This window comes from Aphanomyces astaci (genome assembly GCF_000520075.1).
Source record: "Aphanomyces astaci strain APO3 unplaced genomic scaffold supercont1.18, whole genome shotgun sequence".
NCBI lineage: Eukaryota > Oomycota > Saprolegniomycetes > Saprolegniales > Verrucalvaceae > Aphanomyces > Aphanomyces astaci.
Genome location: NW_009798281.1, coordinates 414,927 through 436,015, shown reverse-complemented (window position 1 = coordinate 436,015; position 21,089 = coordinate 414,927). Strand labels below are relative to the sequence as shown.

The 21,089-nt window shown below is 52.6% G+C and overlaps 8 protein-coding genes across 9 annotated transcripts in view; 6 read left to right on the top strand and 2 right to left on the bottom strand.

Annotated features, from left to right (window-relative positions):
• The window catches only part of H257_08290 (hypothetical protein), a gene marked incomplete at both ends in the record, with an annotated part of 2,728 nt that extends 1,868 nt beyond the window's left edge, over nt 1-860 (top strand). Inside the window, 2 exons of the mRNA XM_009834117.1 lie at nt 63-363; nt 683-860. Of these exons, the coding sequence (XP_009832419.1) occupies nt 63-363; nt 683-860 (479 nt within the window). The remainder of the gene's footprint in view (nt 1-62; nt 364-682) is intronic.
• A 149-nt stretch (nt 861-1,009) lies between these two features.
• Nucleotides 1,010-2,253, top strand: H257_08289 (hypothetical protein; the record flags this gene model as incomplete). Its single annotated transcript, XM_009834116.1, has 2 exons — nt 1,010-1,204; nt 1,855-2,253. 2 exons carry the CDS (start codon nt 1,010-1,012, stop codon nt 2,251-2,253), a joined length of 594 nt encoding a protein of 197 aa, XP_009832418.1.
• Nucleotides 2,254-3,179: 926 nt separating this feature from the next.
• H257_08288 (hypothetical protein) lies at nt 3,180-3,678 on the top strand (the record flags this gene model as incomplete). The annotated part of the gene is made up of 2 exons (XM_009834115.1): nt 3,180-3,290; nt 3,355-3,678. 2 exons carry the CDS (start codon nt 3,180-3,182, stop codon nt 3,676-3,678), a joined length of 435 nt encoding a protein of 144 aa, XP_009832417.1.
• Nucleotides 3,679-5,041: 1,363 nt separating this feature from the next.
• H257_08287 (hypothetical protein) lies at nt 5,042-9,663 on the top strand (the record flags this gene model as incomplete). The annotated part of the gene is made up of 5 exons (XM_009834114.1): nt 5,042-5,831; nt 6,099-6,603; nt 6,988-8,710; nt 8,778-9,298; nt 9,364-9,663. The coding sequence occupies 5 exons, from the start codon at nt 5,042-5,044 to the stop codon at nt 9,560-9,562; spliced, it is 3,738 nt and encodes a 1,245-aa protein (XP_009832416.1). The 3' UTR covers nt 9,563-9,663.
• A 103-nt stretch (nt 9,664-9,766) lies between these two features.
• Nucleotides 9,767-11,711, top strand: H257_08286 (hypothetical protein). The gene is made up of 3 exons (XM_009834113.1): nt 9,767-10,107; nt 10,173-10,265; nt 10,327-11,711. The coding sequence occupies exons 1-3, from the start codon at nt 9,817-9,819 to the stop codon at nt 11,617-11,619; spliced, it is 1,677 nt and encodes a 558-aa protein (XP_009832415.1). The 5' UTR covers nt 9,767-9,816; the 3' UTR covers nt 11,620-11,711.
• Nucleotides 11,712-13,100: 1,389 nt separating this feature from the next.
• On the bottom strand, nt 13,101-13,605 carry H257_08285 (hypothetical protein). Its single transcript, XM_009834112.1, has one exon. The coding sequence runs from the start codon at nt 13,529-13,531 to the stop codon at nt 13,196-13,198; it is 336 nt and encodes a 111-aa protein (XP_009832414.1). The 5' UTR covers nt 13,532-13,605; the 3' UTR covers nt 13,101-13,195.
• Nucleotides 13,606-13,751: 146 nt separating this feature from the next.
• H257_08284 lies at nt 13,752-16,398 on the top strand. 2 transcript variants are annotated; one of them, XM_009834110.1, is made up of 3 exons: nt 13,752-14,240; nt 14,304-14,827; nt 14,890-16,398. In XM_009834110.1, the coding sequence occupies exons 1-3, from the start codon at nt 13,777-13,779 to the stop codon at nt 16,365-16,367; spliced, it is 2,466 nt and encodes an 821-aa protein (XP_009832412.1). In that variant the 5' UTR covers nt 13,752-13,776; the 3' UTR covers nt 16,368-16,398. The 2 variants fall into 2 exon arrangements, with proteins under 2 accessions (XP_009832412.1, XP_009832413.1); XM_009834111.1 differs by having other exon boundaries at nt 13,752-14,827.
• Nucleotides 16,399-17,539: 1,141 nt separating this feature from the next.
• Nucleotides 17,540-19,717, bottom strand: H257_08283 (hypothetical protein). The gene is made up of 2 exons (XM_009834109.1): nt 19,629-19,717; nt 17,540-19,510 (listed from the first exon to the last, which is right to left on the bottom strand). Exon 2 carries the CDS (start codon nt 19,137-19,139, stop codon nt 17,616-17,618), a length of 1,524 nt encoding a protein of 507 aa, XP_009832411.1. The 5' UTR covers nt 19,140-19,510; nt 19,629-19,717; the 3' UTR covers nt 17,540-17,615.
• Between the last annotated feature and the right edge of the window lie 1,372 nt (nt 19,718-21,089).

The following is a 21,089-nucleotide window of genomic DNA, read 5'->3' as shown; positions in this document are numbered from 1 at the left end:
ATTAGTAAACAGCATTGCAATGGCTACTACTTTAGCCACACATGTATTCGTATGACGCCAAGAGGTCATCAAGGAGCACTGTCTTCTCGCTAACGTCTTCTGCAACACCGGACGCTCTTTGGGACTGATTGTTTGCCTTTCGATGGGCATCCAGCAAAAGCATGAAGCGGTTGCATGCCCTCTTGGCATCGATGTCACTGCGTCGGAAGTCATCAGCCATTTCCAAGGCCGAAGCAACGTCAGCCCAACGTTCCATGACGTGTCCTCGTCGGGCTTGGAACGGCATTTCCAGCGACACTTGGCGAAGGAGCATAACGTCGTCGTCTTCAGTGAAATTGCGGCGCTTCGTCGGGGTGGCCATGGGTGCGATTATCGGCCAAACGGGCTGTGAGGACAATGACGATTGTCATCACAATTGTTCAAATCCAATGATTCCGAATAAGTTTTCACAGTATCATAAATTAGTTTTGACAGGGACACTTCCGCTTTTGGCAGAAGCAGTTGAGGATAATGATAAAGATGAGTTGCGAAACTCTCTATTGTCATATGGTGTTGGTCCAACACTCGTACATAAAGCACAGGCGTCGCATGGATGTGTTGTCCTGCGTCCCACCCACTGTTTGTCATCATTTGGTCGAGCGTTCACTTTCAAACTTAACGCCTTCCACACTGTATCAACAAGTGCAATGTGCTCATTCAACGGATGCGGCCTCCCCGCCTTGCCCCACTCGGCCAAGTGCTCGTTTCACAAACACCGACAGCTATGCAACGTCGACGCTTGTTCCAAACCAAGTGTAAGCTCGGAATCTGTGCGTTCGTCACGGTGGCAAGCGACCTTGCGTCGTCTGCGGGCGCCTTAGCAACGCCCGAAATGGCTCGTTGTGCTCCAAGCACGGACCTCAGACCGCAAAACCCACATGTACGGTCGATTGCGCACGCCCGGCACATGTCCATGTCCCACGGAGGAGGGCGAAGGTGCGCTGTCGATGGATGACGAGGGGGCTTCGGCATGCGCCACACGCCCCAAGAGCGTCACCCTCTCAACAGGGAAAACAATTCCAACTCCCCCGTTGAAGTCCAGGAACTCGACCTCACCAGCGACACCAACACGAACTTTGCAGTGTTCGCCGAGCTGCCCGTGCTGGAGATGCCAAGCGAGCCCGACCTGGATGGATTCGTCTTCGACTTGGACTGCTACCTCATGGTCAGCATTATCACTTACAATTAGTACACTTGAGGAAGTCCAGTAGGATAAGGTTGATAATGTACTGTTATAACACGAGCAGAGTAATAAAAGAGAAAATTCGACGACTGTGTATATACACTTCGAAGTATTGATTTTCTTCGTCTGTACACTGGAAGTTGCACGCTACGCACAGTAAGCCTTTTCAATACAATGTTGCAGAGCGCTCAAGTCTGCCAGGCGGTGCTGCAAAGCAATTCAGTACTTGACCGAGACCCTCTGTACCACCTGTGTAGTGTAAGTACATCGAATAGCACATTATCGAAAACTAGACTCAAACACAACGGAAAGCTTCGTAAGAGCATAATGTCGTGCTAGTTATGTATCAACACGCTCCGAGAATTGCATCCCTTCAGTGTTGTGGCAGTGTCATACTCGTTTCATGAAACCGCCAGGACCAACTGCCTTATCCGTCCGTTGTAAAAGCCCAACGGTTCGTGGTCGGTCGCGTCAATCATCAACCCGTCCAGCACCTCACGCCGTGAAGTATACTCGTGCGTCCATGAGTGGTATGCACAAGTCATTACAGTATTTGGCCCGGTCGGTATAACTATTGTATAGGAGTCCCCTCGTGCAATCACGCAGGTTGCGCACCTGGTACCCCTTGTAAGCACGGGAAGAAATCCATGTGCATTGTGGACGGGTGTTCGCGGTTCGCCCAAGCCAGAGGAAAGTGCGTCGGCCATGGCGGGTTCCGGGCGTGCAGCGTAGACGACTGTGTGTCGCATGCCAGGCAGGGGGGGTTATGCCAGCGCCATCGGCGGATCTTGCACGAAGAGGTGGGAACAAGTACATCGTCGGATGGGGATCGTATACATCCAGTGGACACGCGAGTCAAACCGACGCGCGTCCCTGATGCAATTGAACGGCGAGCGTCTAGAGCAGCCCAGTCGCCTACGATCACCGTGGCTGACCCTGACGAGGACGAACCAATGGAAGTGACATTGGCTAAACAAGCGCTGTTTATGATGACCGAGCTAGGCATGTGGATGTTTGAAATTCAAATATAACACGAAACTAGTACCCGCTCCTAGGGACCCCAAATTAAGGGTCATAGTTTCGGCCTTTGTGCTACAGTATGGGCGGTACGTTGCCGAGGCCAGCGAGGCAGCGCGGGGTGCTTATTCCCCCGCATCGTAACTTTTCTCAACTGAACTTTCTTGTCCTTTCGGAGGGGGTTCGTATTCACTCCCTGGCATATCGACACTTCAGCCTTATGGCAAATTTGCCAGTAATGAAACATCCATTTATACTGTGCAGCCCGAAGTGGCGACCCCGACTGACCAAGTGCATTTTGTACCAGCACCACCTATACCAAACGTCATGGTGCAGTTCATTGGGTCAGCCCAAATCTGCCCCCGTCCAAATCCAAGGTATACTCCGGAGTATACGGTAACGTCATCATGGAATACTGTTAATTGCACTGTACATACTAAGCATACCGTTATTCCCAGGGGACTTAACGCTATTGTTAAGTTAGAAAGCATGCAAATGACGATCGACGGTGGTCATACCCTCGATGCGCAGTCCTCACTCATCCTTGGATGTTCCAAATGATCTTATCCACGGCGCCCTCGTCATTTCAGGTTAATTTCCTAAGAGCGAGTCCCACTGTTGCTTACGTAATCATATCTCTTGTTCTTAATGGTCAAAGTTTCAACACAATCCTTCACCGAAGCAACGTCAGGCAGTCAAGTTTCAAGTGCTCAAGCACTACTGTATAGTGCTTCCGGTACATACAGTAAGTGGAAAGCGCAGTGTCCACAGAGATTTCCATGATATTTTGTAACGTTAGCCAATGGTTCGTTCAGGGTGCTCAGAAACCGGACCTGCGGTTGTATACGTTAGAGAGCAGGTGGTTATTCATGCAGCGTCTTCATCGGACCTCACGCCCATGATCCAACTCATTTAACGTTTGCATTCCAACTGACAAATCATGACCACGTGTGGCTTCAACGGATGCCCCCACGCCCCCCTGCCGCACCCGACCATGCTCGTTCCAGAGGCACCGCCGGAAATGCGCCATCGGCGACTTCTCCAATCAAGTGTATGCGCGAAGGCTGTGTGTACGCCACGGAGGCAAACGCCAATGCGTGCATGAGGGGTGCCAGGGCAACGCCCGGGTCGGTTCGTACTGCTGCAAACACAGTGCATCGTCCACCAAAACTACGTGTGTCGTGGACGGGTGCACCAAGACAGCACGCGCGCGACACCGGTGCGTGGCACACGGAGGCGGTCGGAACTGTACCGTCGGGGGATGCAAAGCCCACACGCGACAGCGCGGGTTGTGCCAACGCCATAGTCGCCAAAAGGAGGTCGCAGCGTCAAATGCAATCGACTTTGATTACCAACGCGAGTTGGCGGAGTTATGTACCAAGTCGACAGTCGATATGGCGTACGACGTGGTTGAGTTGGAGCTTCCACGGCTCCCATAGAGTGAGTTGGATGAGTTCTTATTCGATTTGGACTGTATCATGGTGGACACTGTGGAGGCCCCGAGGACCCTTAGCCTGTAGCCGAACCTTCGTGAATACTAGTACTCCGGAGTAGTATTTATTGCCATTTGAATTTCAGAGTTATGTCGGAGGTCGCCTATCGAAATGTTCACACCCTGATCCTCTGAACCCCAATTCCTACTACTGTACTTGGTGGACGGTTTGGTAATACAGGCATAGCTTCCAAGGGGTGGGTGGGGTGGAGGACAAGAGTAAATACAGCTCGCGAACGCTAACTGAGCCCATAGGTGAATTCATGTTGGCCTCATGAAATTTCAACGTTATCGCTAGTGCAGTTGACGCTGCCTCGCCTTCGACAGGGCACCATACACACCCAGATAGCGCGGGGGTGTCAGCGCCACAGTTTCCAAGCGCAGGTGTTGGAAGTGGTGGCGTCGAAGGACGCTGCCCAGGCAAGATGGCCGAGTTTCACAGGCTCATTGGTTACAAGGCGGAAAATATGACCGAGACGGAGCTTCCAGGAGAGACGTGCTTGGACGAGGTCTTGATCGATTTGGCTCTGGGGACTCAAGGGTTAACACATTAACTCGAAGTAGGTACTACTAATGTTAGTAATACATAGTGTGGCTCTTCTATTTCCACGATTCCTACTATCCTTTATTTCGTCGTTTCGATACTCAGGGGAGATGGCCTGCTGCAGCAATTTCACATGTATTTCGAAGAATTACAGTTACCAGTATGTTTGGCCTTGCGGTGAATTGCTCAGGTTTCCCGGTCGATAGCAGGGTTCGCTGAAAATCATGGAGCTCTGACATTTACAGTGTGTGTGCTGGCAAGTTGACCATGTACTGACTGTACTGGTTATGATGCATGAACTGAAATATGTAGCTACCGATTTTGATGGTTATGTATAGTAGCTGAACGAACGAATGATGTAGTTCAATTGATAGAGCGTATGAATCATACATCCGCATCAGACAAGTGCCGTCGATATTAATATACTAGTATGTATTTTGCAATGCCTACGCCAAATACGAAGAATCCTTCGAGGCCCTGCTGAATTTTGTTGTGCCCCCGACCTTCCTGGTGCGGTTGGCCAAGCCCACTGCACAGGAGCTGTTGCCACATGGCCCTTCGAGTGCTACTGATGTATTGTACAGTACTACATGCGATTTGCATCGCCTCATATCCGAATGTATGGCGTGCGAAGTTACGTGGCAGTCAAATCATCCAACGAAATATGAAACGATGGGACTTTCTAAAGATAGCCTTGACCTCCCCCTTGACCTCCCCCTTTGTAACTTTGGGATGGTTCAAAATGCCGAGTCGCGCCACGATTGACATGAGTGCCCGAACATATCCCGAGGAGGGCAGGGCGTTGTCGTCTACGGCGGCTCGACGGACGTTTCTCCGTCCGCTGTCGCCCTCCCGTCCACAAGTCGAAACCTTCGCCCAGCCAGCGGGTCAGGTTAAGTGGTCCACTCGTCGAACTCTTATAAGCAGTAGCAACAACCTCACCTCAACTCCTTCCACCGACGCCCGACGGCTGGCAACCAAGGTCGCGTACTACTCGACCATGCGCATCCACATCAAACGCGTGCAATACGCCCTCGAAGAAGAAAAACGCACGTTGTTTTACAAGGAACTGGCCGTGTACCTCGTGTTTCTGTTTATCATGCTCGTGACGCTGTGCGAGCTGCATGTGCAAGTGCCGTTCGAGCACAACGACGGTCTCGACCAGCTGTTTTGGTCGCAAGAGTTCCCAAACCAATCGTACAAAAAGACAGTTGATGACGTGGCGTGTCCTGACGACATCTGGCAGTGGTTCCAGGGGGTGCTACACCCTGGCTACTACAACACGACCCAGCGCAACAGTTTTCGCGTGTCCAGCGTTCAAATCCGGTTTAGCCGCGTCCAAGGCCAGCTGTGTCGGACCGTGGCGTCGACGCTCGTCTCGCTCTTCCCCGCGCAGTCCTGTTACCCTGCGTTTGAACACGGCGTCCAAGACACGGCTCCGTATGGAGATGACGGCTACGGAGGGTCATTTGTGTACGAAACCGGGTTGCGAACTCTGGACAGGTCGTTGTTGTACACGCCAAATTTGTGGAACTTTCGCATGGACTATGGCACTGGTAAGAGGAGATTTTCCAAGCAGTTTTGGGATTGTTTTTTGGTGGTTTGTTTCAGTTTGCCTTTAACGTTTCTTCTACAAGGCAGTTTGCAGTGTTGATCTTGATGAATACTTACCGGGTCAGGGTTAAGTTGTTTTTGCAGGAAGAGTTCTTATGTTGTGATTGTTTGGTTTTGTATTGGGTGGGGGTTGAACATATTGTACGCGATGAATCAATATAGTCTGTTGCTGACTATGGTTGACTTGACGATGGTGGGGAGGTTTCTAGGAGGGTATACGGTGTACTTGCCCCGTGACAACGCGGACGTGGGGGCCGCCATGTTGGCGGCATTGGCACAGAACCTTGTCCTGCCTAGCACCCGGTACGTTTCTGCGACGTGGGCTTTGTACAACCCGAGCACGGACGTCGTGAGCCAGCTGCACGTGCTGTTTGAAATCAGCTCCACCGACCGCATCCAAACATCGTACCGAGTGAGCAGCTTTGAGCTGCGCGAAATCCACTCGATCCAGGCGGTGGCGCTGGACACGCAGAGCTTGCTCATGGTGTTCTTGGGACTGGTCACCGTGGGGTTTAGCTACCGCGAGGTGCAGTCGATTGCGGACGGCGGTGTTCTGTCGTATGCGAAATCTGCGTGGAATTACTTTGAAGTGATCCAGCTCGTGTGTTTGTACGGGCTAGTAGTTGCGTGGTTTATGTACCTTGTGGAATGCCACTACGCCGTGCCACTGCTGCAGCATGTTATTCAAGACATATCATGCACCACACCCACGAGGTACACCCAAGTCGGAAATGTCGTATCATGTGAAGAATTGCAACATCGTCACATTTCATTCCAATCGATCCCCCAGATGAAAGCAATGGGATGGGAACGAGTGTGGGCCGGCTTCCTATTGTTTAGACTTCTTTCGTCTGGGGGATGTTTCGGGGTTGAAGGGGCAGCACCTAGCTGACCACAAAGAGTGGACATTCATAATATGCTCGAGTCTTACATATATGGGGATACCATGACTTTTGCTACGGGCTAGTTTGATTGATGGAGGTTTGATAGCATCCAATTGTTAGAATGTGGCTGGCAATGTATTTATGCATCATCTGAAGACGACACACTACGTAGAGACTGCCATAACCAACGTTTGGTTTTGACTGGTGTATGTAGTGGCCGCGATTGTTTTGTCGAATTGACGTCGATGGCTGACCGAGTGGACACGATCAACAACTTGGGGGCGACGCTGGCCCTGGTTAGCGCTGCGATCGTGTTCAAGTACCTCCGCCTCAACACCCGCCTCAACATGCTGTGGGAGACGCTTCGACTCGCCGCGAGGGACTTGATTGCGTTTGTGTTTATCTTTATGTTTGTGTTCTTTGGGTATGCGATCATGGGGTTCCTGCTCTTTGGCACGCACTCGCAAGACTACCGCAGTCTCTCGGACAGCTTGACGGCGTGCTTTCAAATGCTCCTGGGGGCGTTCGACTACTCGTCCCTTGCAGCCGCCAACCCCGTCATGTCGGGCGTGTTTTTCTTTTCGTTTATGATCCTCGTGTTTCTGATCGTGGTAAACATGTTTGTGGCCATCCTGAGCGAGTACTACACGCTCGCCCAAGCCGCGAAGCGCGAATCGGACGACAAAAAGAAGCGCCTGCTTCACGCCACCGCTGCCACCGACGAAGAAGAGTACGTCGAGTACGACGTCGTCAAGCAACTCGAGTCGTTTGTACAAGACTTGCGGTGGCGCGTCAAGTTTAGTCGGAAAGACCCCGTACCCCTCGTGGGGAATTCGTGCGTGTTAGTCGTGGACTATGCGTATTTGATGGCCGAGCGTGCCAGGTTGCGCACCAAATTTCGCCTCGCGTTTCTCGTCGTGCGCACGTGCATTCGGTGGTTCCCCCGGCCGTTTGACCGGGGGGATGGTACTACCCGGCTCAGCAGCGTTGGGGGGACGCATCGCGGCCTGCCCCCCAAAGCCCACCCCACGCGCCATCTAAACTACACCAAGTTCCCCGTCACTTACGTGCCGTTGTACTCGAAATCCGCCGTGCCATTAACCATGATCGAACAGCTCGAGCCTGGCATGGTGTTAGATCTCGACGACGGGTCGCTTACGTTTGATCGCATTTGCCTCGAAGTGCTCGGTCCACAACACTTGTATCTGGCGCACGACGCCAACGACGACCCCGCCGACGACAAACCGCCGCTGTCCCCTCGAACGCATTTCGGGCTGCATCATGTACATTCAGCGCTAGGCAGTGGCAGCCACATCAAGTGCTGTCGGGTCAAATACCAAGGCGAGATCATACTCACCGGCCACGAAACGTGCGTCGTGTCCAGACGTGTATGGGTGAAGTACCTGCTCGCACGGCTTGCCGCTGTCGTGGGTGCCGTGTTGACCATGTCATGGTGGCGTCGTCGATTCCAATCGTCGTCAAACGGGAAGTTCATGTCCAGAAGGAAACGCCTCATCTTGGATGATGACTTGGCCATGTTATTGCGGGCCCAAACTGTCCAAGATGACAGCGCGTCGTCGTCGTGTCGGTTTGACGAACTCGTGCGCCAGTTCCGGCTGTTTTTGGCAAAGCAGGCACGGCAGGGCGCGGTTCGCATCCCGAGCCACGACTTGGAAACGTGCGTGACCCACGAAGCCATTGCGTTTGTCGAGCGGTTTCCCACAGCGCTCTTACCCTTGGACAAGCGCGAGCTCGTGGGGTATAAGTACGTGCCAGCCCCTGCCGATACGTCGGCCTTCCGCCTCCCCAACAGCATTGCCCGATTGTCTGAATTCCTCGCCCAAAATGCCCACGAAGTGTGGTCCGAGAGCCGGATTGCCCAAGGGTGGAAGTGGGGGCCCCATCGCGACAACGACAAGAAACTGCACCCCGATTTGGTATGCCTGTTCTCCTGCTGTATTTTTTTCAACGGAACAAACGTTTCTCATTGTATGTGCCCCGTAGTTGTCGTATGGGCAATTGACTGACAACGCCAAGCAATACGACCGGGAATCGTCGATTGAAACCCTCAAAGTCATCCAAGCGCTGGGGTATACCATCCACCCGAAGGGGGCATCGTTGCATCCGCCCCCCGCCTCGACCACGTTGGCCCCCAGCGACGACGGCGGGATCACACAAGTGTGGGATGTTGAGTTTGGCGTCGCGGCCCCGCAAGGCGAAACGTACGTTCCGAAACCGATTACGACCACGGACATCGACTTGTCGAGCGAACTCACATCGTTGGTGGAGCTCCTCGCGGAGAATTCCCACGATGTGTGGGCCAAAAAGCGCATGCACGAAGGTTGGGTGTATGGCCCGCGACGAAATGACGCTACCAAGGAGCACGACGGACTCGTGCCGTATGTGTACTTGACGTCGGAAGAAAAGGATATGGACAGGAACAGTGCCGTCCAAACAGTCAAGTGCATCTTGCGGTGTGGGTTTACCTTTCAACACAAACGCACGAATACCAGGGCCAAATTCCGGTACGACGATATGTATTGAACACACATCGTGGAACATTGCTTTTGACATGCTCGATTATATGTAGGATGTTTGGGGGGCAGCCGAAATCGTCCGAGTCAGATCTAAAGCCCCTTCCTCCGCTTTCCGCGGCGAAAGCAAGCGCCGTGCAAAGTCCTGTACCATCGACACCTAATGCAGTCGTCGACCACCACGTCTTGCCGAACCCCCCCGCGGACTTGGCATTGCCACAAGTCCACCAACTTCACATCAATATCCAGCATTGACACGCGCTTGCCGTTGACGTACAATTGGAGTGAAATGTGTGGGCCCATAATTGTTATACTAGTACACCGGGCCATATGATGTGTTATTGCTTTAACGTTACGAGCTAACGTGTGTTGAGTTTGCGTACAGCACGTGGTACCTACTGTACAAAACCACGATTCTCTCGAATTTAGCCAATCAGCCAACGATTTGAGGTTGCAGTTGGCCGATTGCACTTCGTGATCGTTGACTTGCGGCGAACACTTGTCTGGAGATGGCTTACCGAACCAGTACGATCACTCTCCTTGTCTTGCTACTGTGGTGCACGGCTAGTGTACACGGCGTAAAACTCCGAGATCGAGTTGTGTGGGAGCCACGGCTAGCGGGTGACTTCCCAGCCGCAGCTGGCATCGCCACCACCGAAAGGAGTTCCGTCCAGGAAAAAGTAGCGCGTACCATTGCCTTCGTGAAGAAAACCATGAAATCCTACGCCGCACCAGGCATTGCCTTGTCCGTGGTCTACGCGAATGAAACCGTCCTTGCTCAAGGTTTCGGAGTCACCGGGGTAAGCTCTTAGGTGTACTCCATCCCCTCCTTCGCCACCATCCTTCCTTTCTTGGCTACCGGTAGTATGGCAACCCTAACGCGGCGGTCACACCGCACAGCCTCTTTCAAGTGGGTTCGCTCTCGAAAACTTTCATTGCCGTCGCCATCGCCCATCTCGTAACGTTACGTCGGAATATTCTTGATAACGTCATCTTCCATCTCACGACGGTCAAAACAGGTGGACAACGGCAGGTTGAACTGGCTCGACCCAGTGCAACGTCACTTGACGTGGTTTCAACTGGCCGATTCGTACGCTACCAAATTCACGACGTTGGCGGATCTCGCGGCGATGAACTCGGTCTTGGGGGGCCACGAAGGCGATGACGTTATCGGTGTGGGGGTGTACGCCACCGAAAAGGACCTCGTCCGTGCCCTTCGGCACTTCAACACTACACGTCAGATCCGCCCTGGGTACGCCTACAGCAACCTCAACTTCGAGATCTTGGGCCAAGTGGTCGAAGGTGTAACCGGTCAACCATGGCACGAGTATTTGAAAACGACCATCTGGGAGCCCCTTGGCATGCACGACACTGTAGGGCGAGCGCTCGACAGCCGCGACCCCAACGTTTTATCTGGAGGCCACTTCTTCTGCAACGGAACAGTGCTCGGGCCGTACTCCTTGCTCAATTCCACCATGATCATGATCCGCCCAGGGGACCACTACATCGCGGCGGGCTCGATCTTGTCGTCGCCGTCAGACTTGGCCAAGTTCTCGGCGTTTTTACTGCGCAAAGGGGCTGGTATCTTTCGTTCTTCGGCTGCCATCTCCGACTTGATCACTGGCCACAACGTGGTTCCGATGCCCCCCGAGGTTGCAACCTTCTCGGGGTACGAGTTTCACCCTGACGGCAACGCCGTTACCGCTGGGTACGGGTTTGACACTGTGGGGGACATGATGTATGGCCAGCATTACATGGACAAGGGAGGCGACACATTTGCGTTTCACACTCGAAACGGATGGTTGCCGTCGCTCGGGCTGGGGGTGATCTTGGTGGCCAACGCCCAATCGTTCAGTGGCCGCCTCAGTGACATTGCCACGCTGGATCTCATGCGAACATACATTGTCGGCATCTTCCTGGATATTTCCACGGAAACGCTGGACCGGCAATTCCACGAGTCGCTAGCCAAAGTCGACGCGTTGTTCCCGCCCTCGCCCTGCGATGCCCACTACTACGGGGGAATTCCATGGGACATTCCTGGCGTGGATATCCCACACGCGACGAAAGAGGCCCTTGTGGGGACGTATCGTGCCGTCAACTCACCAGAGTACTACGGACCGCTCGTGGTGACTTTGCACGGAGCGGACCTTTGGATGCAGTACGGCGTGTACAAACGACGACTAGTGGCTTCGAGAGACCCTACGATGCTGACGTGGACGCTTGAAATGGGTGACTTTACAGCCACGGTGCAGGTCGCACTTGGCACTAGGCCTCGGATCATGTATAGCAGCATCGAGTTTGTTCACAATTAGTAGTGGTGCTTGGCTCTATGAGGATTAACCATCCAACGAGAACTCGACGACTGCCACTCGAGAGCACGACGTGCCCATATTGTAGTCCTTGAACAGGACCTGGATGAATGCAACGCACTCATCTCAGGTATATGTGCAGTCTGTTGAAGTTGCTGCATGGACGCCAATGATTAATTAGGCGTCGAAGTACGGAATTAAAACACGGTCAGTACTGTATCGGCAACAGAAGTGAGCCATCGCCGCCTTGGTACTGTACTCTTTTCCTACCCCAAAGCGTACATATCTTCTGGTACTGTATTGCTTTCATTTCCCGCCATCACGTATTTGGGCTAAACCATCCAAATCAGTGCTTCCAGTGCGTTTATCACTACTAAAACGCATAATATTTGGTTTTCGCCCACCAGGATGGTGCGTGTTTGCTTGTTTTCCCCACCAACCAACACATGGGCACTTTGCACTTCAACAATCCACGGACCAATCACACGTGCGACGACAACACTACGTGATGTATAAAAATACATTTGGGGTTGTATGGCTTGCAATATTATTATGACATGCCAAACTATCAGCGGGGGTTGAGGCAAGGTGAAGAATCCTAGCCGCGTCTGCAACCGCCATGGCCAACAAGAGTCGACAGAAACCACGGAGCCAAGGAGGTATGCACAACACTACCTCCAACAACAACGGCGTGCAACCCACACATGCATCAATGAGGCGGCGTCCGCCGCTTCCGACCCCAAAGTCCCCCGAGCAAACCCTGGACCTTCTCCCTTCGAGGCAACATCTACCGCAGCAGAAATCACCACCTCCAACATCAGCGTCATCTCCACCTCCAAACTCGCGCCATAAGAAGCGGCAGTGGATTGCCACTTGTGGCACAGCGTCGCCAGTGTCCAAGCGACGCCCTGCACACTCTGGCAACAACCACCCCAGCCTTTCATCGATGGTGACGTGGCAAGTGTACGACGATTTGTCAAAACGATGCGACGATTTAGAGGTCGAGTACGCGATTCTGCAACGCCACTTGGAGTCCAAGGACCTGCGCATCCTCGAGCTGGAAACCGCGCTGGCGGAGTCCGACGCCAACCTCCAAATGCAGGCGAACGCCAGCGCCGACCGCATCGAGCAGCTTCTATCTCTGGTGAATACCTTGTCCCGCGACAAGAGTCGACTCTCATCGGACCTGGCCAAGGCCGCGGCGATGGAACCGCAGCTCACGCAGACACAGCACTACATCGACGTCATGCACGACGCCATGATGGATATGGAGTTCGAAATGATGCGGCTACGCGAAGAGTCGGCGCGGCTGCTCACGGCATCGACTGCCAAGAGCCAGTCCAATGCGATCCGACGTGAGTTGCGCGGGCTCAAGAAGCAGCGATGTGTATCCCAGAGCAAGTGGCTGAGTGACAAGGACGATGGAGTTGAAGACAACGACGGTGACGACGACGGCGACGACGACGGTGACGATATGGATCAGCACGAGGACGGACAATTGGAGGATGGTGCATCATCAGGTGGTGACTGGACGTCGAGATCGTCGGGGGCTGCCTTCCCCATCCTGGAAATCGATTTCTTAGACCTGGCCCAACAAGTGGTGGTGTACGCCGCCGACAAAACCGCTGCGCAAGTGGAACTGTGCGTGGCCATGGAGACGCAATTGCAAGAGGACACGTGGCAGTACGAGCAGCGAGTGCGTGACGAAACGACGCCGAAGCCTCCAGAAGGTGGTTTGCATTCCCCTCCACTGGAGATGGTTGCAACGCCGGTCAAGGGGCAGCATGTGGATGCTTTGCTGGCCGAAATACACGCTCTTTTGCACCCCACGCCCACAGCTACTACACATGCAAAGTGTCGGCCGCACGAAGAATGGGATGTGGTTAGTTATTAGCGGGACACGAGTACCTATCATTTATATATATCAAGTCGAGTAGGAAAGTAAATATAAGCTACCGGTAGTTATGGTACTTCATGCTATAGCCTAACCATTATTTAATGCATCTCGTTTATTTGCTGTCGTGGCTACGATTGGACAGTGAAGAGTTTCGTTTGCAGTCTTTTACTACCAGTATATGTAACGGTCCGTTACGTAAACCGTTACATATATTGACCGTTACAGCTTGCTCGTGAAATTCGTCGTACACCACATTAGACAACATGAACAGTGACGATGCCGCTACGTCGTCGGGAGGACTGGACAATAGCCTGCATGTGTGGACAACCACGAAAATCTACTTCCCCATCCTTGTAATGTCGTTGATCGTGTTTGAGATCGTCCGCGATCACGACCTGACGCGGTCCTTCTACACGTGCCGGTCGCGGTCCCCAGTGCATGCATGCCCCATGACATTTGCATCAACCCAAGGCAGCAGTGGTGGCTTTGCCAAATGGGTTTTGCCCACGCTTGGCCTAACGGACGACGAAGTGTTGGACGCATGCGGCCTCGACGGACTGTGTTTCGTGAGGTTCATTCGGCTCGGTCGCAAGATCGCAGCGTGTGGCGTGCTCTTGTCGGCAGTGCTCTTTCCAGTCTACGCCACGGCGCAGTGGACTCGCAACGATGTCGACGCGCTCGAGCGCATTGCGCTCAACATCCTTCGTGAAAACGACCCTCGATTCTGGTAGACATACAACATTTTCATACGACAAAAAACAACTAGACGCTGTTGGTGGTGGTTATGTAGGGCGGCAGTGGCAGCCATGTATGCGATCTCAGGCTACACTTTGTACTTGCTGCACCGCGAGTACAAGGACTTTGTCGCGAGGCGGCACCACTTCCTGAGCCAGCCATACGTTCAGCAGTACAGCGTCGTGATCCACGACCTCCCCAAGCAACTGCGGACGTGCGAGAGCCTGACCACATATCTAAACCACTTGTTTCCGAACGCGATTCACAGCGTGGTCGTGGCTGTGGACTGCAAACAGCTCGAGAAGCTCGTGGCGAAACGAAGCCATTATCGGTGCAAACTCGAGCGCGCGCTCACCCAGTGGACCCAGAGCGGTCGCAACAATCATCGACCGGTGCATCTCGTGAAAAGCCGGGGTACTACCGTCGACGCCATCGACTACTTTGGCACCAAGTTGGACCGACTCAACTACCGCATCCAAGTGGACATTGACGAGCTGGAAACACGGCAGAAACACTTGTACGAAGCGATGGCCGACAACTGTCTTGAAGACGCCAGCTGCGTCTCTGATCCGGACATTGGTAACCAGAAAACTGTCACCATATCGTGGGCTCAAAGTCTCACCAGTGCTCCACGTTCGTAGAGAGATCTCAGAGCCAGAACCACATCAAGATGCCACAAACGAGCACTCCAATGAAACCCACATCCAGACCACTTCAACAGATCGAAGGGGAGACCAAGTACCTTCTTGCCCTCATGCGCCCCACTGCCTTTGTAACCTTTCGCACACTCCTTGGCACGCACATGGCCCAGCAACTTCTGCAAACGTCCAAACCCACCAAGATGCTCATCGAAGCCGCACCTTGTGCGTGCGACATCAACTGGGAAAATCTCGGCTTGAAGGTCCATGTACGTAACACGTTGCAACTCGTGGCTCGGTACCTCACGATTGGCATTGTCTTGTTCTGGACGGTGCCGTCGACGGTGGTCACGTCGTTCTCGTCGGTCGAGTCGCTGCGGAAACTCATCCCGGCGCTAGGCCCCACGTTTGTCACGTACCCGTGGCTCGAAGGCTTGTTCAAACAACTCACCCCCCTCGGGCTTGTGATCATGACTGCGCTAGCCCCGGTCATGTTTACGCTCATTTCTCGCCGCGAAGGTCACCTGTCCGAGCCCCAAATTCAAACGTCTCTTTTGCACAAGCTCGTGTACTTCCAATTCACCCAGATCTTTGCCGTGAGTGTGGTGGTCGGGTCAGTCCTCGATAGTCTCGGCGCCCTTGTGGACAACCCCGTGAGCGCTATCACGATGCTCGCCAAAGCGATCCCCGCTCAAGCTGCCAGCTTCATGTCGTACCTGATCGTCAAGACCAGCCTCGGGTTGACCATGGAGCTGTTCCGCGTTGGCCCAATCGTTGTCGGGGTTCTCTTCTCTGTCTTGGCGCCGAAATCCACGCCCAGAGACCGGGCGGCCAAGTGGTGCGGCCTTGCCCCCGCCTCGGAGCCCGGCGTGCTCCCCTACAGCCAGAACCTCCCCGACTACTTCCTCGCCATCCTGCTCACGTTGACGTTTTGCCCCATGTCCCCCGTCTTGTGCTACTTTGCATACGGTTTCTTTGTCGTGAGCGACGTTGTGTTTCGGAGGCAGTTGCTGTTTGTGTACAACCCCGCGCTCAACTCGACCGGGTTGTGCTGGCACCCCATGTACAACTTTGTCATTGCCTCACTTGTCGTCGCCCAACTCACTCTCCTCGGTGTGCTGTCGCTCAAGAAAGCCCCCGGGCCTGTCGTCGCCGCCGCCGTCCTTCCGTTCCTCACGCTTTTCGCGCATGTCAACATACTGAACCTGTATCCCCGCACCGCCACGTACTTGCCCCTCCTCGACTGCGTCCGCATCGACCAACATCGCCGGTATGGCCACCACATCACAGACTTTCCAAAGGACAACTACGTCCAGCCAGCCATGTTGGCCAGGACCCCCCTCCAGCCAGAATACCCCCCTAGCCACGCGTCCGGCATTAATGGCAGCGATGGGGACCTAAATATAGCCGTAGCGCCATCAAACGCACTTCGTGATGAACGGGACAAGGACGAGTTGGGGATGTATTTTTTATCCGATTAACTTAATTGAGATGGAAGTTGCGTACGAGGAACGAACTGATTCAACACAAACATGAAGTGTGATCGAAGAACGTGGCGCTACAGCCACTCAGCGTAGCTCAGGGTGACCATGTTTGGGCAAGATCACATTGGAAGCCAATGAATTTTAGCAGCAGCTGTGACACTGTAATGCATGCATGACACACTGCAATAAATCATTGATAGGTATTGTCAATTCGATTCGAAACTGGAGCCCTCAGCAGAATCGTACTACCTCCAGTCGGAAATAAACCAGCCATTTGGTGAAAATCGGTAAAATTGGTGTTTTGTTTGATGGTGTTATCTGATTTTCCCGGCCGGAGGTAGTATGTGCTAAGCCACTACTCCGGCGTGCCACGTTGATATTATTGAATCGACAAAACACTCGTAAAGCCGCCGCAGTGGATGTTGTGCATTTCACCCAAATTTGGACATGTGAGTCATTTCGCCAAATAGAATTCGAATCCATTTGATCTTTAAGCTGGCACAAATATTAGTATGAAGTACCGAGTAAGTTATGTGTTTTGCCCAATGCGGAGGGGTCAAACGTTTGGATTGGAAGAAAATGGGCGGGACGTGATTTGATTGGCTTAGGCGGTTCTTCAATCCATTCTCTTACAGTTAGGCTTCGATCTATATATACGTGGCACTCCTCAAAGACGTACTCCGAGTAGCCACTTTGTAACTCTAGCCCAAAACTTGACCTAGCCACGACACTCACACCAAGTGTGAAGTGTGTGTGTACTGACGACAGGAAGGCGTAAATAAAAATCGTCCCGTGGCAGGTGGAATCGTTTTCCCTGTTGAGAGGGTGACGCTCTTGGGGCGTGTGGTGCATGCAGAAGCTCCCTCGTCTTGCGTGGGTGTGGCATCTGTCGACATCGCACCTTCGCCCTCCTCCGTGGGACACGCACATGTGCCGGGCGTGCGCAATCTTGGCGCATCCATCGACCGTACAAGAGGGCTTTGCGGACCGAGGTCCGTGCTTGTAGCGGCTTGCTAATTTGCATACTAATTCGATGTTGAATTGGTCGAAGTGTAGTGGATTTGATTGGCTACTTGATTAGTGATCTCGTTTTTAATTGGTCGGTCGATTGTCTGTTGATTTGGGCTAATCTTTTTCGATTGACTGTGAGCACCCCTGTGAGCACCCAATTCCAATTTCGAATCGACTTCGACAATATTATTATTATTGCGCATACTGTAGCTACCGTCCACAGCTAGTCGGTCCTTAGTGCTTGTAGCCAAGGAACAGGCCCCACTTTTGATCGCCGTCCGCGCATCGGGTAAGTTTCGATTCCCATCCACCGACAATGTCTTGGTAGTCCTTCTCCGACGTCTGCGCGATAAACTCGTCGCGGTTTGCCACCGTGCGCGCCAATTCAGCTTCGAGGACGTTGGTGAAGTGCTCTGTTCGATCTTCGGCTACCACGTCCGCAAACCCGGCGGCCGTGAGCACGCCGCCGTACTGCGATGGGGACAGCAAGTGGTAGCCACGACTGGCCACGTACGCTTGGAATCGATCCGACTGGGGTTGGTCACCGCGGCAGTAGTCTGAGATGAGCACACGACCCCCCGGCTTGAGCCAGCGGTAGAATTTTTCAAATAGTCCGAGCTTGTCTTGAATGTGCAGAATCGTGTCTCGCGAGTAAATCACGTCAAACGATCCGGCGGGGTACTCCTTGGTCGTGGCGTCGCACACTTCGAACTCGACGTCGACGGTCGGGTCGGCCACCGACTGCTCCAATGCCCGATGCACCATGTTGGTGGACAAATCGATGCCCACCACCGACACGCCAAACGTCTTGGCCATGTAAAAGTCGCCACCGCCGATGCCGCAGCCGACGTCCAACACGCGCTCGCCGGCCTTGAGCCCGAGCTTGGCCACGAACTCGGTCGTCGTTTCCTGGCCACCCGTGCTCACGTAGCCCTCGCCAAAGATCTTTTCGTAGCGCGCAATGCTGCCTGTGGAGTACTGTTGCGAGTCCAAGAAGCGCTGGAACGATTCCGTGGACCCGTCCTTGGTGACTTTGCGGAAACGAAAGCAGATCTGGCCGTTGTTTTTCTTGACGCGGCGGTAGACGTTGACGCTGGATTGCGAGATGAGCTCGAACTGGCTGATCTTGCCGTTGCCTTCGTCGATCACCACGGACGAAAACGCGTCCATGTAGAAGCTCGGGTGGCGGTACTGCGTCGGGTTGGACGTACGCTTGACATCTCCAGACTGACGAAAGCACGATTCACGGAAAAACACTTCGCCGCCCGTGCGGAGCCAGTGAAGGTTCTTGAGCGCGAGCTTCTTCACCTCCACGTCGTTCAAGTACATGAGCAGCCAGTTGGAGAATACGACGTCGAGGGACTCATGCGGGCGTTCCAAGTCGCACACGTCGCCGCAGATGAACGAACAGTTGGCGCGATGGCCGTTCGTTTCGACGTTGGTCGTGTGGAAGCCTTCGATGAATTCCACGGCTACCACGGATGCCGCGTGGTCGGCGATCGTACCAGTGTATCGGCCGATTCCTGCCGCCATCTCCAACACGTCTTTGTCCTTGTACGACGGCATTTTCGACAGAATTTCGGGGGTCTCGAGCTCGGTCAGAATTTTCGCGTTCGAGTCCAACATCATGGTCTCGACGTTGCTGTCCGAGCTGTGTTCGACCCAGTACGCCTTCATGGAGGTGCGTGTTTCCGTCGTGGGGGACGACACCTTGGCGCCGTCGATCTGGGGCTGCTGCTGCTGTTGTTCCGTCGCCATGATAACAGGATGTCACTTGCGGCGTCCACGGGAGATCAGAGAATGAAAGGGAGAGAGGAGGACGAGGATATTCACGTAAAAAACACACAACGCAAAAAAGTTCAAATGTCCTAAATAGGATATTTGTCCGATATAAGTGGGAGAGAAAGGCAGGGAGACATGTTGATCATTCGACTTGAAGTCGTCCACCTCGACGCGTTTTCAACCTCGTTTTCAACCTCTCGGCCGTCAACAGCATGCGCTGTTGATTTGCATTACCCATATTGGCAAAGCGTCTGTCCGTCCAGTACAGCAATACGTATCATAGTACCGGTACGCCATGGCATCAATATCCATCCTTCTCCTTCCACGTCCAAGCCTTCGTCAAGTATCTACCAAGGACGTATCATACCGGTATCTTAGTGACAACCCCCCCCTCTTGCGCCTTCGATTCGGTACAGAATTCAAGCGGAGGTTGTATTTGTACATTTGACGCTGCTAAGAATGTACCTGGAGGGCTTGAATACTGTAGACATTAAGTTCGTAGTCGTTGCTTGTGAAAGCGCAACATCGTCGTCGAAAACTGTTTTGGCCCGCCGACAATACCGTTCCTTGACAATGCAATCACCCCTCCCAGTCGAATTGATGTGCTAAACGTTAGCCAATCAGAGGACTTGTTGAACCCAATACTGTTGTTTGATTGGATGGGCAGTCGGTGATGTCATTGACCAAGTTGATGCAACACAACACTCACTCATCGCCACGTACGCAACAGCCACAGGCCGCCAAGGCCATTCGATTTACAAGCGTAGCTCAGACAATATGCAGAACCAAACGACGGTGCAAAGTAAAGAATGCGATCACGGAGAACAAGCTGTCCTTCGCGCGCTGGATTTGACAAGCAGTACTGTAGCTCAGACTTGGACTTGAAGCTTGCGCATTCAACATCCTCGTTGTGTCGTTGTTGACAAATACAGCAACAGATGCTTGTGTGCCTGGTCGGGTCGGCCACGTAGTCCGATTCATGAATTCACAGTCAATAATTGTGCGGAATTGCAGAGAGATGAAATCTATAAAGGTGATAACGTTATCGAAGTTCTATTTTTTGTTGGGCTATTCACATTGTACTGTCGTGCCGGTGAACGGTAGCACTATATAATACTGTATGTACTACGTAGTACCGCCGATTGGAAATAACTGTTAGGTTTACCAGTTACGTACAACTACTATTATATTATACAGGTATTGTCATTCTCCTGTACTATTAATAGTATTTGCTGGTACGTTACCACATATCTCCACCTAAACCTCTATAACCATATAAGTTCACGAGAAATCAGTAGTACTAGTATACTACGTATTAATAGTAGGTTTAAATTATACGGAAGCACAGTGAAAATTGCGCATCATTCCTGATCCATTTTGACCATAACTTCTAAGATATTCTAATTAGGACTTTCTAAGCATTAAAATCGGATTTTTAGTGAAATTCTCTACATGGAATATACCATTGTCAACGCAATAACCTATTTGGACTGAGATGCGACTCAACAAAGTGAAACCTATCAATCATTTCCAATCGGAGGTACAGTAGTATTAATACTACTGTATGTTGCACCTCATCTAAAAACTTCCAACAGGCCAAATCGAAAAGTGGAGGTTTTATTATTTAACGTACAAGTAATGTAGTTAAACCCAAAAACAAAATAGTTAGTACTTACTACCTCCAGACGGAAATAGACCGACCATTTCAAAATTGATCAAGGACGGAAATAGACTAGACATATTGCATCCCCCCGAAATATAATAAATATATACCAGGCGTAATACTAAAGGCTAGTTAATTAAATTATTGGCATTGCATACTCAAACCCATATTAATTTGATTCTTACGCTGATACCTACACTCCTTCATCGTCATCGATCCCAAGAGACTCCATGGCTGAGAAGATGTCGCACATCTCCAAATCG

Coding starts and splice junctions, on each gene's coding strand:
- H257_08284 (XM_009834110.1), top strand. CDS start 13,777: ATGAACAGTGACGATGCCGCTACGTCGTCGGGAGGACTGGACAATAGC. Junction 14,241..14,303: donor GAAAACGACCCTCGATTCTG/GTAGACATACAA, acceptor GTGGTTATGTAG/GGCGGCAGTGGCAGCCATGT. Junction 14,828..14,889: donor CGTCTCTGATCCGGACATTG/GTAACCAGAAAA, acceptor CCACGTTCGTAG/AGAGATCTCAGAGCCAGAAC.
- H257_08285 (XM_009834112.1), bottom strand. CDS start 13,531: ATGATAGGTACTCGTGTCCCGCTAATAACTAACCACATCCCATTCTTC.
- H257_08286 (XM_009834113.1), top strand. CDS start 9,817: ATGGCTTACCGAACCAGTACGATCACTCTCCTTGTCTTGCTACTGTGG. Junction 10,108..10,172: donor AAGGTTTCGGAGTCACCGGG/GTAAGCTCTTAG, acceptor GGCTACCGGTAG/TATGGCAACCCTAACGCGGC. Junction 10,266..10,326: donor CCGTCGCCATCGCCCATCTC/GTAACGTTACGT, acceptor CGGTCAAAACAG/GTGGACAACGGCAGGTTGAA.
- H257_08283 (XM_009834109.1), bottom strand. CDS start 19,139: ATGGCGACGGAACAACAGCAGCAGCAGCCCCAGATCGACGGCGCCAAG.